Source organism: Cibotium barometz, chromosome 21 (genome assembly GCF_041138505.1).
Source record: "Cibotium barometz isolate CiBa-2024 chromosome 21, ASM4113850v1, whole genome shotgun sequence".
Taxonomy (NCBI): Eukaryota; Viridiplantae; Streptophyta; class Polypodiopsida; order Cyatheales; family Cibotiaceae; genus Cibotium; species Cibotium barometz.
In genome coordinates this window covers 36,807,834-36,826,808 of record NC_141066.1, presented here as the reverse complement: position 1 = coordinate 36,826,808, position 18,975 = coordinate 36,807,834, and the positions used below count along the sequence as shown (strand labels likewise).

Sequence of the window (18,975 nt, the reverse complement as noted above, 5' to 3'; positions counted from 1 at the left end):
TGGGCCAAATTCGGTGGCATGGTCGTCATTTGCGGTTTTTGGCGCATTTGGCAATTCCTTTAAATGCAGCCGCTCATTCTGACCGCAAGGAATTCCGATGGTCTAAAGACTGTGATTTGGCTTACCGCCGGCTCAAGATTCAACTTTCTAAAGCACCAGTGATGATTCCTCCTGATTGGGGGGTGGATTTTCATGTATTTGTGGATGCTTCGGATGTGGCAATTGGCAGTGTTTTGATGCAGGAGCAGACTGCAGGGGGGTTTCGTCCAATTTACTATGCCAGCCGCGCCGGTTGTCTTCTGCTGAAAAGAATTATTCGGTTATAGAGCGAGAAGGCCTCGGAATGGTGTACTCTGTGTGGAAGTTTCGGCACTATCTTCTGGGCCGACGATTTTACTTTCTTGTGGATCATTCTGCTCTTCTTTACTTGGTGCGGCAACAAAATTTGACAGGCATATTGGCTCGATGGGTTCTATTGTTACAGGAATTTGATTTTTGAAGTCATTCATCACCCTGGTGCTCAGCATGTGGTGGCAGATTACCTTTCTCGATTGGATTCGGGGGAGCCAGGAGTTGGTGTGGATGATGAATTTCCGGATGCTTCACTGTTTACGGTCCAGCCAAATGCGGGGGGTACAGTCTGAAGAGGAAGGAGCAACTCTCCCGAGCATCCCGTGGACCTAGTATGAAGAAATGTTTTCTTTTATCTCTAGTGGTGAGATGCTTGCTCATTTAACCAGGGACCAGCGTAGGCGCCTTGCCTTGCGCAGCCGCTCGTTTGAAGTCTGTGTGGGGGAACTTTAACGCTTATCCATGCATGACTGTATGACACCTGGAAAAAGCCAAGAAAAATAAAATGACGAAATCCGCCCTTGATTTGGAATGACTGAAACCATCATGAGAGAAAATGTATTCTTCTCAAAAACCAAAAAAGGGCATTGAAGAACTGCCGTAAAATAATGACGCATCCGAAACCCATAAACCGGAGAAGAAAGGACTTCCCCATGAAGATTTGCGAGGAAATAAGAGGTGGGACCGCAAGAAGCATATACCCAAAACGGCCCGGTCCACCGCACTTTCAGTTTTGCGGGTTTCTTCAACATGCACAAAGAAAACACTAGCACCAATTGCCCTCTTTGGAAAAGTTTCTTCTTCAAATGCGGATCCACTTGCCCCTTTCTGCGACTTTGAACTTCCTGCGCCCAATAAAAGCTTTTCATCCTCTCTTCATCTAATTCCTGGATGACATCCAGTCTGTATGCCAATGAATCCTCTGGCAGCAATCTGTACGTAACCGCAAGGCGCAAACTGGGAACCACAAATTCGATAGGTGTGATGGCCTCCATGCCAAAAGCAAGTTTGAATGGTGTCAACCCAGTTGCGACTTTAAACGCTGTGCGGTAAACCTATAGTGCGGTTGGGAGTTTCATGTCCCAATTTGTCCGATGAAGACTGACCACTTTAGTCAGAATGCGAATTATCTGCTTATTGGAAGATTCAGCCTGCCCATTGGCCTGAGGGTAATACGGGGACGATTTGTGATGCAGCACAAAGTAAAACCCCGTCATTCGTTTGATGACTTTATTAATAAAATGACCGCCCCAATCATTGACTAACTCCACCCGACAGCCAAACCTAGTAAAAACATCCTTAAAGAGACACTTTGCCACAGAGAAAGCAGTATTATCACGCAAAGCTCATGCTTCTGTCAGATTGGTGCATGCGGAAGCCACACTCATACACACGTAGAGGGAGAAGTTGGCGCAGAGAGAGAGAGAGAGAAAAGTTGACGAACAGCTAACTTTAGCAATGAATAGTTGATTAATACAATGGGTGGGCATGGGTATATATACCCTCACAAGTGAAATGGCCGACTCATGTAGCATAAATTAAATAATAACTTATGTCCTTTGTTAAGACTCATTCCCACATGAGATACTACTTTTAACACCCTCTCTGTAGCTCATAGTAGTGGGCATAGATGAAGAAACCAAGTCGATGCAGATGCAACCATGGACACCTCAGTACTGGCCGGATACCAAGTACACCTCCAAACAACCTGTCTCCTCAAGGAATGCCATCTTGAGCTTCAGCTGCCACATAGAATAATGAATTGCAGACAACTCCACATCCATGATCCCCCATTCGTTGAACTGAAAACACACACGTCCAAAAGATCTCCTGAACATTGAACTATCGACACATGACCTCCAAAATCCTCTGACAATGAACTAGGAACTCATCCCGTCCATAATCTGCTACCAATGAACTACGAACTCATCACGTCCATAGATTATCAAGCTTGTTCCCTGCCAGATGCATGTGCCTTGAACTCCGACACACGGGTCCAAATCACCAAAACGGGAGCACAGACTGCCCCTCTCTGCCACTCACATGCCTCTCTCTGGCTGAAGCACGTGGTAGCATCCATCCACCAAGCTAGAATGCCGGAGCATGTGCCAGTGTAGTCCTCGCCACACCGGCAGACGCCGTAGCATCCCTCTTAGAATCACTGTCACTGTCATCCTCGTCAGCTTTGCCTTTGCCTTTGTCATTCGTCGAGCCTTGAGCTTTAGCTTTGGATTTGCAATCCCGAGCCAAATGCCCTCGCTTTCCGCACTTATAACAACGGCTCCTAGACTTCTTATTGGATTCCGATGCAGCATGTGCCGATTCTACATCCTTCGGAACTCGAATCTTGCCTTGGGAAATGAGCACTGCTTCCTCCTCAATGAGAAAAGAGCTGAGATCATCAAATTCCAGCTTTTCCTTCGTGACTTGTAAGCGTAATGCCCTCGAGACCATCTCGTACTCCTCAGGCAACTTCGTAAGAACCAAGGCAGCTAACTGGGTACTAGTTAATGCACTATTCATAGCCGATAACTGATCATGGATAACCTTTGCCTTCATTAGAAGTGACTGCATAGAGGTCCCGGTTTCAAACTTGATGGAAAACAACTGGCCGAGAAGGGTTACTGCTCGCATTGTTGAGTCTCGATCAAACATTCCTGCAAGCTTTGACCACATTTCCTTGGCAGTCTTTAAAGTCTGAATGGCAGGGGAAATTTCCTTGGTGAGAGATTCTGCAATCGCCGACATCGCCTTCGCATTGTGAGCATCCCAATCCACAAGAGATTTGAGAAACTCCTCCTCCTGAAGACGTGTGAACCGATTGCTATCCCTTCGGGGACGTTCCTCTGAGCATGTCCCATAAGCCTTTTCTGCTAAACCATAGCCTCATGATCAAATTCCAATGCGCATAGTTGTCGCCATTCAGTTTGTCGTCCTTGCTTGAACACGGGAGACCCATCTCATAAACTCCGTCCAAGATCTCAGTCGAACCAAACCTCCTCTCCGTAGCCGCCGACACACTTCTGGTTCCTCCTCTTGTAACAGTCAAAATTTTTAACGCTGCACTTGATCGCTTGCTCCTACAAATTCCCTTTGTGCCTTGTTAAATAGAAGTGTGCCAGGCTACAAGGCCGCATTGGACCAGCAGAGGCATGACAATGATCAACTGCACTTGTAGTGGGGGATTAGTGAGACACGTAGTGCTCCTCGCCCCTCGCCACATATGCTCGCACGGCCGCTTTGCCCCTCAGACTCATCCGGACCAGCGAGTGCCCACCATAAGCACCCATGTGTCACCCGAAGCCAGGCTCAAGCCTCCACCACCAGACGCCGTCGACCACGCCGTCGGCCAATGTGTTCACAGTGCTGCCCCAGCCCCTCCTCGCCTTGTCTGTAGCAAAGCCGAAGCACAGCACACACGAGCGGCTGTCTGCAAACAGCGAAGCAGAAGCACAGCCAGCAGCACACACCACCTTTCACGATCGCCGCCAATACAGCATGCAAGCCAACGCAGCTCTTGTTCTCAACTGCTCCTACCTGCGCTTGAGGATCATTGAGCCAGAAGCTCTGATACCATGTCAGATTGGTGCATGCGGAAGCCACACGCATACACACGTAGAGGGAGAAGTTGGCGCAGAGAGAGAGAGAGAGAGAGAAAAGTTGACGAACAGCTAACTTTAGCAATGAATAGTTGATTAATACAATGGGTGGGCATGGGTATATATACCCTCACAAGTGAAATGGCCGACTCATGTAGCATAAATTAAATAATAACTTATGTCCTTTGTTAAGACTCATTCCCACATGAGATACTACTTTTAACAGCTTCTACCCACTTCGTACAGTAATCCGTGGCAGAGCCGCTACCGGTTTGATTGGGCCTATAAAATCCAGACCCCATTTCTGAAATGGTTCCAAAGGAAGAATCTGATGGAGAGGCATTCGATCCCGCTGGGAAGGTTGTCCCATGCGCTGACAAACATCACATTGCCTCACAAACTGCTGTGCATCCGCAGGAACAGACGGCCACCATAAACCACTTTGTATGACCTTCTTCGCTGTGATTTTCTCTGAAAAATGCCCACCAGTAATTCCGCAATGGGCCTCCCATAACATTGTCTCTTGGTCATGGGGCAGGATACAGCGCAACAGTGCGTCTGCAACATTCCGATAATAAAGTTTTCCCACACAGACTTCCAATGAGCGGCTCCGCAAGGCAAGGTGCCTACGCTGGTCCCTGGTTTAAATGAGCAGGCATCTCACCACTAGAGATAAAAGAAAACATTTCTTCATACCAGGTCCATGGGATGCTCGGGAGAGTTGCTCCTTCCTCTTCAGACTGTACCCCCCCCCCCCCCCCCCCCCCCCCCCCGCGGCATTTGGCTGGACCGTAAACAGTGAAGCATCCGGAAATTCATCATCCACGCCAACTGTTGGTTCTCCCGAATCCAATCGAGAAAGGTAATCTGCCACCACATGCTGAGCACCAGGGCAATGAATGACTTTAAAATCAAATTCCTGTAACAATAGAACCCATCGAGCCAATCTGCTTGTCAAATTTTGTTGCCACACCAAGTAAAGAAGAGCAGAATGATCCACATGAAAGAAAAATTGTCGGCCCAGAAGATAGTGCCGAAACTTCCGCACAGAGTACACCATTCCAAGGCCTTTTGCTCTATAACCGAATAATTCTTTTCAGCAGAAGACAATCGGCGACTGGCATAATAAATTGGACGAAACCATCCCGCAGTCTGCTCCTACATCAAAACACTGCCAATTGCCACATCCGAAGCATCCACAAATACATGAAAATCCACCCCCCATTCAGGAGGAATCATCACAGGTGCTTTAGAAAGTTGAATCTTGAGCCGGCGGTAAGCCAAATCACAGTCTTCAGACCATCGGAATTCCTTGCGGTCAGAATGAGCGGCTGCATTTAAATGAATTGCCAAATGCGCCAAAAACCGCAAATGACGACCATGCCACCGAATTTGGCCCAGAAATCGCATACGACCTTTTGGATCCATAGGTGCAGGTGCCTGCATAATAGCCGCCACTTTATCTGGATCTACCGCAATGCCATCCTGGGAAATGATGTGACCCGGCAGTTTGCCACTTCGCACCGCAAAAACACACTTGAGCGGATTAAGACTAAAGGACACCTCCCGGCAGTGCTGAAAACAGAGCCGCAAGTGCCCCAAATGCAACACACAAGTGCCAAAGACACTCAGATCATCCAAAGAAATGCGCATGAAATCGGTGAGAAAGGGCCCAAATATCTCATACATGTCACGCTGGAAAGTGGAAGGTGCATTGCGCAATCCGAACCACATTACTGTGCACACAAACACCCCCTATGCGGTGATGAGTGCGGTTTTGGCTTGATCCTCTGGTGCCATCCGAATTTGATTGTAGCCGCTGAATCCATCAAGAAACGAGTACACCTCATGCCCTGCTACATCATCCAGAATGGAATCCATGTAAGGCAAGGGAAAACGATCAAGGATTGTGGCCGCATTAAGCTTTCTGTAATCCACACAGATGCGTAATTTTTTGTTCTTCTTCGGGACAATGACTATAGGAGAAATCTAGTCCAGGTTTTCGATAGGTGCGATGAATCCCACCCTTAGCAAGCGGTCCAGCTCTTCCTTGACCTCCTTGGCTACATGCGGGTTTATGCGATAACGCTGCTGCCCGGAGGGTATCGCATCTGGCTTCACGTAAATGCAGTGTTGGTAAAACTTCGGGTCCAGACCTTTCATGTCAGCATAATCCCAGGCAAACACATCCCGGAATTCCCGCAGAAGTTCCACCAGATCAATTTTAAATGAGGGTTCTAGCAAGGTACTAATTTTCACCAGCTTAGTCTCCTTGTTGTCTCCTAAGAAAATGGTCTCTAAGACATCTTCTTTGACACGGGTAATGCGGCTCATTTGCGCCTCAAAAGCGCGCTCCTTTTCCAGAATGTCTTTCATGTTATCTTCCGGTGCATATTCATCAGTACCCAGCAAATTTTCCCCAAAGAGTTTCCCCTTGTCCATGGTGACTGAACACACCGCAAGCGCAGGCCTGAGGTATTCCGCAGCAATACATGCCACATCCACTGAGCAGAATGGAATCAAGTCCTCATTTTCCTGTAAGAATTTTTCCTCTTCATCTTCATCCAAGCCATCTGCCATATTCACTGTTTCCACAATGACAGGCCAAACTGAATTGCTCAGTTGACGGCATTCCCTCAAAGCGAATTTAACCTTCTTGCGACCCCTGCGGATGGTCATCAGATTATGCTCCCAATTATGCCGGACCTTTGCCTGGCACAACCAAGGACGACCCGGCAACAAATTGTACTCCTCAGCAGAATCCTCCATGCTCAGCACTACAAAGGATATGCCAATCACCACGCCCTTCAAGACGCTCAAGGGTCGGACTCTCCTTTGATCAGCCATGCGTACCAAAAATGGTGCAGGATCCCATACTTGCCAACCCATGCACTTACAGGTGGACTCCGTTGCAATATTGACACCAGCCCCACCATTGATCAGCACTTGATCAATCGTAAGGCCTCGGAAGCCTACGGAAATTTCAGGATTTCTTATATCAGCCACGGGTACTGCCGCCACGGGCTCCAGGTGTGCTACTTGCATGGATAACACCGCAGCCGCTGTGATAGCCTTGCCCATCTTCTCCGACGGAAGCAGTGCTTTATGAAAATTCGGAACCAATTTAAGAAGTTGACCCAATTTGATTTGTAGAGGGGCGTCTAGCAATCCATCCCATCCTTCACTCTCATCCGAACTGGGCTGTTGGGACGGTTGTTCCGAAAGATCCTTCTGAACTTGCGATAGAGGCTGCTCGGACTGAGGTATGTCGTCGATGAGAATCACAGCATTTGAAACTGCACTTTGCTTGGCACTATACTAGGCCCTGGCGCTGGAACGCATTTCGGGGTTTGCTTGTCCACCCAGGAAGTAACTTGCTGGCGAACAGCTTCCTGTGCTGGCCAGTCCAGAAGTGGTTGCGCTGTGCGCCTGCTCTAAGGGGCTTCAATTTGTGACCAGAACGCGTGACCACACACACCTCCGGATCCACAGTCTCCTCCATTGACTCAATCTGAACCATAGCCACCGTCGGTTGTTTTCCTACAGCTTTTGCCTGTTTTTTAGCTTTCTTCCGATCATACTCCTGTGCTTCTGGGCAATCTTGGCGCCAATGTCCTTCCTTTGTGCAAAAAAGACAAATTTTGGGACGATCTATGGCCCGGCCTCCACGACCACGAGCGCCACCCCTACCGCCACTGTTGTTGCTATAGGGTTGCTTAGAAGTGCTTCCAACCTGCACCCATGTGGCGGAGAGTTCTGGCGTTTCCTTGTCTTTCCCAATGTTAGTGACCTGGTTGCCGAGGCGAGCTTTGTGCCCCCTCCCGTTGTAGTAACACTCCGACGTGTTATGGGAATTGCTGATACAGATAGCACACCACTTGTTGTTCATCGCACATTCCGTTGCTGGATGGCCAGGATTACGCCAACGAGAACACCAGACTTCCTTCGTGGACTTAGCAGCCGAAGACTCCCGTGCGGGAACCGTGCTGACCTTCCCACTTTTGTGAGATTTGGTCTCCCGCACTGGTGCCTCATCAGAATCAGTACTGCTACTGTCCTCCGATTCACTGTCCGAGCTCCGTGTGTCCGAATCCTCCTCCGAACTGTGTCGATGGCGTCCCCGTGACGTGCTGTTGCTAGATTTCTTCTTAGATCGCTTCTTAGTGGTGGAATCGTTATCCTCCAACGATTCCCGTGCGAGAATAGACTGAGCAATGACATCCGCCAGCGGCGTATTCACTTTGTCCACAGTGGCTAGGGCCGTGCGCAAATCCTTTGCTAACCCTTTCAAGAAATAGTCATTCAAGACCTCCTGGGCTGGCCGCTGCGCCAGTGGAACCCACCACAACAGCACTCGGAATTTCGCAGCATAATCCTCCGTTGTGCGCTTGCCTTGCTGCTTGAGGACCCGTAGCCGCTCCAGAGTTTGGGCTACTGTCTTCTCCACACGAAACCTGCGCAAAAACGATAGACGTACTGCATCATAATCCTGAAAATGCCCGACGGGGTACTCTGCCAGCCATCTGGATGCTTTGCCGCTGAGGGTAGACTCGAAAACTGATTTCTTATGCAGAGGAACAAGGGGTGGAGGCACATTCAGGCCATAAGAGTTGTCAAACTGCTGCACATGTGCATCCGGATCTTCTCCTTGTTTCCCCCGAAACTTAGAATACTTGATGTTGTTGGCTGGCGCGGCCATCACTACAGGTTGCGGGTAGTTAACCACCGGTGGTGAAGGAAACAGCCGTCGCGTAGCCGTCCGAGGAGAGGTTGGGGGTGTCAAAGAGCGTCCACCCGCATTTGGAGTGCGGATAGGAGGACAGGAACGGCTCTGTTGCCGCAACCCGGGCTCTGGCCCTGCCGGGGAAAGAGGCGGGCTACTCGTCGAACCATGACGAGCTTCGACAAATAGACGGTGGCTCCGCCGCCCAGTTGCTGGGACCACCAACTCAGGAGGCCCCTGAGAACGCGTGCGCATTCGCGAACATCGTGGTTGCCAAGTGTAATCACATCTACTTCTTGCGTAGACAGTAAGCGATTTACGGGACTAGTTACCTTCATACACAGCATACTTATCTTACAAATTGATAAAGATTAAGATAACAGCATGACAGATTTAAGACAAGTATGGAAAATTTGCACAGAACATCACAGCAGATTTGATTGATTGATTCGTGCATACAGTTACATCCATACATAGAAATAGTATCTTGTGATCCGAAGAGACATATCTTTCTATGACATCCCCTGGAATCCCTAACTGACTATTGCGCATTACAATTTACCCAATGCGGTTACAAGAATGCGGTTGCGGTGTGCGGTTAATGCCGCAACAGCCCCCCAACAGCTGATGGGCCCATATGCGCAGGTGTATCTAGCTGCTCATCCTCAATGATGACTACTATCCCTACCAAGCTGTGATCCGATGAAGATCCGTGGTTCTCCCGCCGAATCTCATCAACCACGTCTTGTGGTGCATTTGCACATGGTCCAATGCCGCCTCCCGTACCTTGGCCAACACAAGTGGATGTGCTAGTAAATATTCCTCCACAATATTTGCACTTCCACACACGCGCATGTTGGAACGACCGACGCTTGGGGTGTTGGGTGTGCCTTGCCCATACGGAACTCGGTGCACGAGGCATCTATGGCATATGCACAAAAAGCAATCAAGAAAATGGAGAAATGTCAAGACAAGTCACGACTTGAGAGTCATAGTATATATTTCAAAATTCAAGCACAATACAAATAAAATTTCAGCCTGTGTGTAGGGGTCTGGGGAGGTGCAGCAGAGAGAGCCTTGTGGGAGAGAGAGAGAGAGAGAGAGAGAGAGAGAGAGAGAGAGAGACTGACTCTGAGTGACTTGGGCGATGAGCGCAGCACAACCAGAGAAGACCAGCACGACCAGCCCACGAGCGCTCGCCGCCGAAGAGAGAGAGAGAGAGCCGCACACACGTAAGAAACAGAAGGAAAAAAAACTTGATGTTGACGTGCGTCGGTTTTTTTAACCTACATTAATCAAAATCCCAGGACCCACGTTCACTAACGTTTCCAAACGTTAGTGAACGTTTCAAAAGGTTAGTGAACGTTTCAATTGTTCCAAACGTTTGGATCAGATCCAAACGGCGTTTAGATGCAACCTTGCAAAAGCCATCCGATGAACTGTCTCATAACAGTCCCATAAATCAGCTCATAAACTGTCCATAAAACAGCCCGGTACGGAGCCCAAAACAGCCCCGAGTTCTGTGCCAAATCAGCCCCAAAACTGAGCCATAAATCAGTCCTAGAGGAGCTCTTAGATCAGCCCCTCAATCAGTCCATAAACAGCTCCAAAAAAACAAGTCGACCAGCTCTATGGCTGCCTGGGAGGAGTCTACCTGCTGAAAATGGCCTAGAAACTGCTGTACGGCCAGCGCAAGAGAGGAGGGAGAGCAAATTGCAGTCGGCCAGCAGAATAGAGAGAGAGAGCTCTAGAGTGATGTGCCCCCCTCAAATCAGCCCCCAAGCCTTGCTTTAATAGAGTCGAGTTGCTATATTTGCAATACTTTTCCCTTTTTGCCCAAAATAGTTGAGCTAGCCCAAAAATATCAACTTTTTAGCTTTCCTTGGTTCGAACTCCAAGTTTTAGCCCAGAAATATCAACTTTATGCTTTCCTTGGCTTGTACTCCAAGTTTTAGCCCAAAATAACTGAACTTGTCCAAATATATCAGCTTCTATGCCTTTCTTGGCTTGATGCCCGAGTTTCATCCAGGCGCCTCCTTTTGTCCACTTGTCCAAGCCCAGAATAATAATATGTCCAGCCCGTCTTTAATGATGTGAGAACACGCCGACTTATAAATATTATAAGTCACTTTATTGGATAAGGAAAGCATAAAGTTAATATTTTTGGCTAAAATTTGGAGTACAAGCCAAGGAAAGCTAAAAAGTTGATATTTTTGGGCTAGCTCAGCTATTTTGGGCAAAAAGGGAAAAGTGCTGCAAATATAGCAACTCGACTCTATTAAAGTAGGGGTTGGGGGCTGATTTGAGGGGGGCACATCACTCTAGAGCTCTCTCTCTCTCTCTCTCTTTTGCTGGCTGATTGCAGTTTGCTCTCCCTCCTCTCTCTTGCCCATACAACAGTTTCTAGGCTGTTTTCAACAGGTGGACCGAGGGTTAATACAAGGGAAGGGAGATACTCATCCAAAGGAATTAGAGGAACTGATAAGGTCTCTATCAGAAACTCCTGTAAATAATCCTCTGTTGCGGATAGGACACTGACTTCTGAATCAGAAGTCTCCTCTGTGACCACTAGGATGGACTCATCCTGCTCCTGTGAAGATGAAAGAACAAGGGGATCATAGACAGCAAGAAAAGCCATCTTAGCATGAGACTTCATACCCTCCTCTGTCGTTGGCGAAGTATCTGAACCATCTGTCGTGGGTGAAGTGTCTGAGCCATCGTCGGAGGGCTCCTGTTTTGCTTTAGCTTTGCGGCAAGCAGCCTATTTGGCAAAACATTTGGCCTCAGAATGACCAAGTCGGCCACAAAACTCACAAGATTCCTTCATCTTGGAACCCTTGTTGCTGTCAGAATCGTCGTCGTCAGAAGATGACTTTGTGGTGACTTTCTGCTTGTTGTTGGAGTTCCCTTTTCCGCCTTTGCCTTTGTCCTTGCCCTTGTTAGAGGCAACAAAAGTAGACTCTAACTTACCTTTTCCGCGAAGCATGCACTTGTCATGGAGATAACTCACGACTTCCTCAAAAGGGGGGAGAGGATCACGGAAATAATGTGATCTTTGAAAGAGTCAAAGGATGATGGCAGCTTACCAAGCAGTTTATGGATCGGGTTGTTGATTGAGCTCCCATACTCCTCAAGCTGCCTCTTGATCCTTGTGAATTCCCCAATCTTATCAATGATATTATCTGAGTCGCTGATGGTAATCTTCTCAAGATCCGCCTCCAACTTAGCAATCTTCACGGAAGATACTCTCCCAAACCTCCTCTGAATCTCATTCCACATCGGACTGGCATCACTCCGGGAAGATATGAATTGTGCCTGGATAGATGGTGTCATACAATGGATGATGATGAGACGGGCCCGTGCATCCAAAACTCCACGAAACGCAGGATTCACCAAGTGAGGAGTGGTGACAGAGGGCCACACACCTGCTCCTTCAAGAAGCAATTGCGTATAAAACGACCAAGTATGGTAGTTGGTAGCAGTCAACTTCATGGAATCACTCACTTGAGGGGGTGAATAGGATGGCACATGGGAAGGGGTTGGGATGAGGGTTTGTGGGAGGGGAGTAACAAGAGAAGTAGTGGTGGCGGGGAATATGAAAGGAAAAGAAACAAGAATCTGGGAATAAGGTAGAGAAACAGGAAGTTGGGAAGAAGAACCCTGTGAATTTGGGGCTTGGGATCGGGGAGAAGAAAAGAGAATCCCCGAGTGAGAAGAATGACTATGACCAGAAGCCATATCTCCGATAACGCAACAGAATCCTCCTCTTCAACAAAGCTGATCAGAAAATTAGCAAACTCCTCCTTGAAAGCTGAGTGCAACAAAGAGAAAGGAAGGAGAAGAAGGGATGGGAGGGTGGGAAACCAAAAGGAGAGGTAAGGAATAACTCCCCTGGGTCAAAACCTTGTTGTAACACCAGAATACGGGGCTGAGATCTGAAAACGCAGCACCTCTGTTGGAAACGCAGCTCCTCAACAGAAAACGCAGGTCCACAGTGGAAAACGCAGCTCCTCAATGGAAAACGCAGGTCCACAGGAGAAAAACGCAGCTCCTCAGTGGAAAACGCAGCCCCTCAATGGAAAACGCAGGTCCACAGCAGAAAACGCAGCTTCTTTGTATATGTAGATGCGGTGGATCTTTGCCTACAGTAGTAGATGTAGAAAACGGAGGTCCCTTTGTAACAATGGGCTCAGATACCATAAAAGAATGGCTGTAAATCAGAAAAAACAGCAAATAGATCTTGCAAAGAAACACACGTGCAAAAGAACTGAAGTAGAAAACTTGTTATCTGCTGAAAGTAGAGCACGAGGGCTGCCCGTAGGTGCATACAACCAACAGCAATAGCTGAATTATGATGTGCTAATGACGCAAACCCAAGCCACCTATATATAGGTTGGACAAGAGCTGGTCGGCCAGTATAAAAACAGTGGGCTGGCTGACTATGCAAAAAAATACTAAAATAATGTCTAAAAAATAGACACAAATAGCAGAAAAATATCTAAAATAAGATGAATGCATGGCCTCATAAATCTGGCCAGATACAGCATGAAATATGCACATATAAGCCCAATCTGGAGATGATAATGCCAACAGTCCATAGTGATATCATAAAAAGTGGGTTGGAGTGAAATGCGTATCTCAGAAGTACGCTGTATACCAAATACATGAGTCTCAAGGATGCATGCAATGTGTTTGACAAAATGCCAAGTGAAGATGTGGTGGTTTGGAATGCAATGATTGTGAGGTATGCCCTTCATGGGCACTGCTGTGCGGCCCTTCAGCTGCTGCAGCATGTGCAGCAAGAGGGGCCTCAACCCAACAATCAGACATGGGCTGCAATTCTTGCAGGTTATGCCCAACAAGGGCACGGAAAGGATGCATCTGAACTCTCTTAGAAAATATTGTATGAGGACTTAGAGCCCAATACTGTCACATGGAATGCATCGATTTCGGGCATCGCCCTGCATGGACAGAGTCATGAGGTTTTGAAAGTTTCTTATCAAATGATGCAGGAGGGCAGTAAGCCGGATAGGGTCACCTACCTAAGTATACTGAAAGTGTGTGCTAACATAGTGGATTTACATCATGGGAAGCGGATCCATGACCAGATGATCAGTGATGAGATGGAATCTGGTGTGGCTGTTGGGACAACCCGTATTGATTTGTATGCCAAGTGTAGGAGCCTTGAGGTTGCGAAGGATTTTGTTCAAGAAACTCTCAAAACAAGATCTTGTAGCAGGAATTCGATAATTGCAGGATATGTGCTACATGGCTATAGTCTGGATGCACTTCTAATTCAACTCCATGAGAGAAATTTATGGTATTGCTCTGACAAATGAGCACAATGTCTGCATGGTTGATATTCGTGGTGGTGCTGAGTATCTGATCGAGGCAGAAGATTTGCTTCGCGTAGTGCCACCTCAGCCCATGATTGTGCCGTGAATCTCTTTGCTCAACTGCAGAGTTTATAATGACTTTGAGCTAGCTGAGCACTGCTTTGAGCATGTTATAATGACGTGGAGCTAGCTGAGCACTGCTTTGAGCACTGCTTTGAGCATGTTCTTGATATTGATAAAAGCTGTGCTTCTGCTTATGCACTCATGTGGATCATTTATGCCACTGCCAACATGATAGACGATTTTGGCAAGATGAAGAAGATGAGACAGCATTCCAATGCATGGAAGAAGCCAGGAAGAGCTTATATTGAGCTTAATAGTAAGGTGCATGGCTTTGTTGTTGGAGACTATCCATTCCCAAGGCGATGCCGTATATGGAAAGCTTGAGTTTCTAAGCATGCCGTTGAAGGAAGGAGGATATGTGTGGCACTGTTAGAGTCTGTTCGAGGGGATGAAGCAGAAGATTTGGTAAGATTTATGCCATCCTGGGGTATACTCTAAAATAGGATACAGTATTGTATGCACTGATATCCCCATATTGGGTTATGCATAGGACACCCTGTCTTTGGATTGTGGGGCCCAAAAGGGCTCCCAGCCAGTTTGAGATGAGCATGGAAGGTGCACCAGACTGATGATAACATGCATCATTTGCTTGTAGAAGCACGATACCTTCAATAAGTTGAGGATTATGCAGCTCTCTACATGTTATAGAAAGCTGTTGTTGGCACCACTCATTGGAGGATGGTACAGCTCTTTGTAGTACCAGTTATGGGGATCTTCACTTGGTGGTTACTCTACATGCAAGGTTTTTAGCTAGATATGATTATGGAGTTTCGGCAACCCTAGCAGTAATCTGAGACGTAGTACTTTTATGGCTACAAAGTTCCTTACTCATCAATTTTTAAATCCTGGGTTATTGAGCAGGTTCCTGGTTTCTTCTAACTAAACTGTAGGACAGTCAGTTCATGTGATTCAGAAGAAGATCAAATCGACTGCAGATCAGGCTATCTTTGTGTGGGTAGATGATATTCTACATCAAATAAGTTAATACTAGTCTTATAAGGATGGCAAACCACACAGCGGTTAACAGCTCCTTCCTTTGATTTTGCAGGTACAACTGTCTGCTGTGTATGTTGATCACAAGGACACAGATGGCTTTTTATGTCACATACAGTGGAGAGAACACGTTTGATCAGTTGCTTTGTTACAGGCCTTTGGAAGTGCACGTCTTGTCTTTTAACTTTTTTTCTTTTGTGTAGTCAGACTGCCCTTTTTGATGTGTTTTTGCAAATATTATTTTATGAATTTGTAGATGTTTTGGTGAACCTTTAGCCCCATTGTCTTCTGTACATAACTCTATTCAGAGGTCAGAAGCCTTTTTTTTTCTTGTCGGTGAGATGTCACGATTGTGATACAATCCAATCAATCAAGAGTGATTTTGAGAGAGAGAGAGAGAACACATGCATAGGGAATGGGACTTGAAAGTTGAACCTATGATACCTTAGTCAATGTGATTGCGTTGTGCACTGCATGGCTTTGTTGTTGGATGGTGAGGTGCAGGCTAAAGGGTTAGTCCCAGATGGTTTTACATTTGTCTCTCTGTTGGCTGCTTGCAGCTATATTGGGTTAATAGCTGAAGGTTCCGATCTATTCAACTCCATGAGAGAAATTTATGGTATTGCTCCCACAAATGAGAACAATGGCTGCATGGTTGATATTCTTGGTGGTGTGGGGTATCTGATCTAGGCAGAAGATTTGCCACTTCAGCCCATGATTGTGTAATGGACTTCTTTGCTCAACAGCTGCAGAGTTTATAATGATGTGGAGCTAGGTGAGCACTGCTTTGAGCATGTCCTTGATATTGATTAAAGCTGTGCTTCTGCTTATGCACTCATGTGGATCAGTTATGCCACTGCGGGTATGATAGACGATTTTGGCAAGATGAAGGAGATGAGACAGCATTCTAATGCATGGAAGAAGCCCGGAAGAGCTTATATTAAGCTTGATAGTGAGGTGCATGGCTTTGTTGTTGGAGACAATATCCATCCCCTATCCATCCCCAAATCGATGCCATATATGGAAGCTTGAGTTTCTAAGCATGCAGCTGAAGGAAGGAGGACGCGTGGCACTTTTAGAGTCTGCTCAAGGGGATGAGGCAGCAGATTTGGTAAGAGACACCCTATCTTTGGATTGTGGGACCCAAATGGGCACCCAGCCAGTTTGAGGTGAGCATGGAAGGTGCACCAGACTGATGATAACATGCATCATTTTCTTGTAGAAGCACAACTACCTTCAATAAGTTGAGGATTATGCAGCTTTCTACATGTTATAGAAAGCTGTTATTGGCACCACTCATTCGAGGGTGGTACAGCTCTTTGTAGTACCAATTATGGAGATCTTCACTTGGTGGCTACTCACATGCAAGATTTTTAGCTAGATATGATTATGGAGGTTAGGCAACCCTAGCACTAATCTGAGGTGTAGTACTTTTATGGTTACAGAGTGCCTCACTCATGAACTGTTTTTGTCCTGGGTTATTGAGCAGGTTCCTGGTTCCTTCTGGCTGTGAAAAAGCGTGATCACTTTTCTGATTCCCTTCTCCTAGATATGGTGAGGCACCACACATCATTGTAGGGTGTAGCAATGTGTAAAACTCAGAACACTAAGTGGGAAGCTCCTAAAAGTGGACCTGGAAACACACACTCTTTAAACGAGCATATCCTCTTGCAAGGCAGACTTGGGCGGCTGGTCTCATGGAGAAGAATGGGCTTGTAAAGGTCACTCCAAGGTATGTCATCCACATATAATAAGATGGGCACCACTGCATGCTTGTCCACGCAAACCTATCCACAAATGAAGAGATCATCTATATTCAACCCAAAGAGCACAGAAATCTGTAAAATTGACCCATAAATCTTGCCCATTATGTGGTCCTGTAGTTTTTTTTGGGGTCTCATGCTCTATGGATGGAGACAATGGTGTTGGTGGTCTAGGAGGGAGGGCAGCCTTCACACAAGATCCGATTAAAGAGTTTTGCAAGGATGGGGGCTAAGGTATTATGCCTATATGCAAAGTGTTCCGCATTAAGATCCTTATGGTTTCAAGCTTGACCATTTTGCAGTTTTAATGGGGCCGTGGTGACATTGTAGCATCGAAGAGGAGGATGATTGAAGTGGAGCGTGGAATGTGTGGTTGTGGTACAGGTTGATTTTACCACATCAGGTGGAGCCGTGTGTTCTTGCATTCCTTTGTAGCTGTGGACCATGTGGGGCTTGGTGGTAGAGCAAGTGGTGTGAGGGAAATTGGCTTGGGTTGATTTACAAATGATGGAAGAGAGGTGTGATTTGAGTGTTGGAATGGGTAGAGTGTGAGGTCAAGGTTAAATGCGGCGAGATAGATTATCCTCTTAGATTGTGGTGGAAATGAATGCAGGGCCTAGTGAAAATGGGTGGATCAAGAATCGATGGTGGCGAAAATGAGAAGCAAAAAGTTGAAATGGGATGGTGAAGCCTTGGATGGCGTCGCGCAAGGAGACTTCATGAAGTAAATCCACTATGCTCGACCCTCCTCCATGTGGGAAGTGGGTGAGGCTATCTAATATGTTTGAATATGACCTCCTGTTATGAATGAGTAGCTCATGCATGCTCAAAGAATCTGCCATATGTGGTAATAGATCTTGGGTCCTGAGATGACCTTTGAAACCCCATCTCTCTAGGTTCTCTCTCTAGCATGACAGTTTGTGGAAATCATACATACACTTGCATTCTGGCTATCTGTGCATCGAAATCATAGAAAAACATGAGGATGTCTCCCTATTGAAAGAACTCCATAATGTTTGCAAACAAGGGGACATGTGGGGACTATCCATCCTACAATAACGAAGTGTGTCGAAAGATGGAGATTTTAACCAAGCTTCAGTTATTTATCAAAGATTGAGCACCATAGACATAAGCTTGAAAGATATAAGAAAAAGCACAAGAACAAGAGACAAGCATTGGGTACAATCTCCCTCCTGATGTGAGTGTATCTATCTCCCTCGCATGGGTATTGCCAAATTTGGTCATTGAAGCCAATAATAGTTTGAACATCTCAAATTGGATACTCTCTCTCTCTCTCTCTCTCTCTCTCAAAAAAAGAAAAAAAAAGAAGAAGAAAAAGGTGTATCCATGTCCCTCACATGGGTATTGCCAATTTTGATCCTCCAAGCCAATAATAGTTTGAGCATCTCAAATTAGGACTTTGCTTTTGCAAAATAACTTTAGTATCAAGCACACTTACTTAAATATTCTTATGCCAAATTTGACTATTGAAGCCAATAATAGTTTGAACATCCCAAATTGGATCTTTTTAGAGCACACTTACTTTAACACTTGAAAATAAATTTAAGCCACTAAACCCATGGCATATAAATGTGATACGAGAGCCTTTGCCTCGAGATCATCTGGCTTTGATGTACGAGGCTTCACGATGGGAACAATTGGAATATTTGGGTCCAAGAGTTGCAGGAAGTGCTCCTGCTTTGGGCTTCACATCCTTGTTCTTTAGGATAACTACTTATGGCAATTTAGGACAAGTACTTATCCTTGTTCTATTTCACACACCTTCACATTTTGGCACAGGGATTTATGGATATTTTAAGAACATTGGGACTAAAAGATTCTGAAAATAACTATGTGAACTTACCTGTTTAATGTTAGGGCCCTAACAGCCAAAAAAGGGCAAATAATACCATACCTACAAGAGCCTCACGGTAGTCATAAGGGATGAATAATGAAGGTCCTAGCACCTGACATAAGGCCCATAATGCTCGCATAGTTCTTTAGAAAGTTTGCAAGTTTTTGACCGCCCAATTCATGTAAGTGTGGACATAACTGGTCACATACATGCATCAAAGACTAACACTACA

At 46.3% G+C, this 18,975-nt stretch overlaps 3 protein-coding genes across 14 annotated transcripts in view; 2 read left to right on the top strand and 1 right to left on the bottom strand.

Annotated features, from left to right (window-relative positions):
* The window catches only part of LOC147627142 (pentatricopeptide repeat-containing protein At1g08070, chloroplastic-like), a 53,264-nt gene extending 35,429 nt beyond the window's left edge, over nt 1-17,835 (top strand). For 6 of the 12 annotated variants that reach the window (XM_086815766.1, XM_086815762.1, XM_086815761.1 and 3 more), the window contains 2 exons: nt 15,181-15,900; nt 15,997-16,482. The gene's annotated coding sequence lies outside the window, so the exon portion shown is untranslated. Of the gene's footprint in view, nt 1-15,180; nt 15,901-15,996 lie in introns of all 12 variants that reach the window. The other 6 variants (XM_086815767.1, XM_086815763.1, XM_086815764.1 and 3 more) reach the window with 2 other exon arrangements.
* LOC147627144 (uncharacterized) lies at nt 801-1,568 on the bottom strand. The gene is made up of 2 exons (XM_086815248.1): nt 1,458-1,568; nt 801-1,406 (listed from the first exon to the last, which is right to left on the bottom strand). The coding sequence occupies exons 1-2, from the start codon at nt 1,566-1,568 to the stop codon at nt 801-803; spliced, it is 717 nt and encodes a 238-aa protein (XP_086671374.1).
* LOC147627143 (putative pentatricopeptide repeat-containing protein At3g05240) lies at nt 13,338-17,576 on the top strand. The gene is made up of 8 exons (XM_086815247.1): nt 13,338-13,521; nt 15,023-15,083; nt 15,181-15,300; nt 15,382-15,435; nt 15,686-15,802; nt 15,974-16,082; nt 16,174-16,236; nt 17,502-17,576. Exons 1-8 carry the CDS (start codon nt 13,338-13,340, stop codon nt 17,574-17,576), a joined length of 783 nt encoding a protein of 260 aa, XP_086671373.1.
* Nucleotides 17,836-18,975: the final 1,140 nt, after the last annotated feature.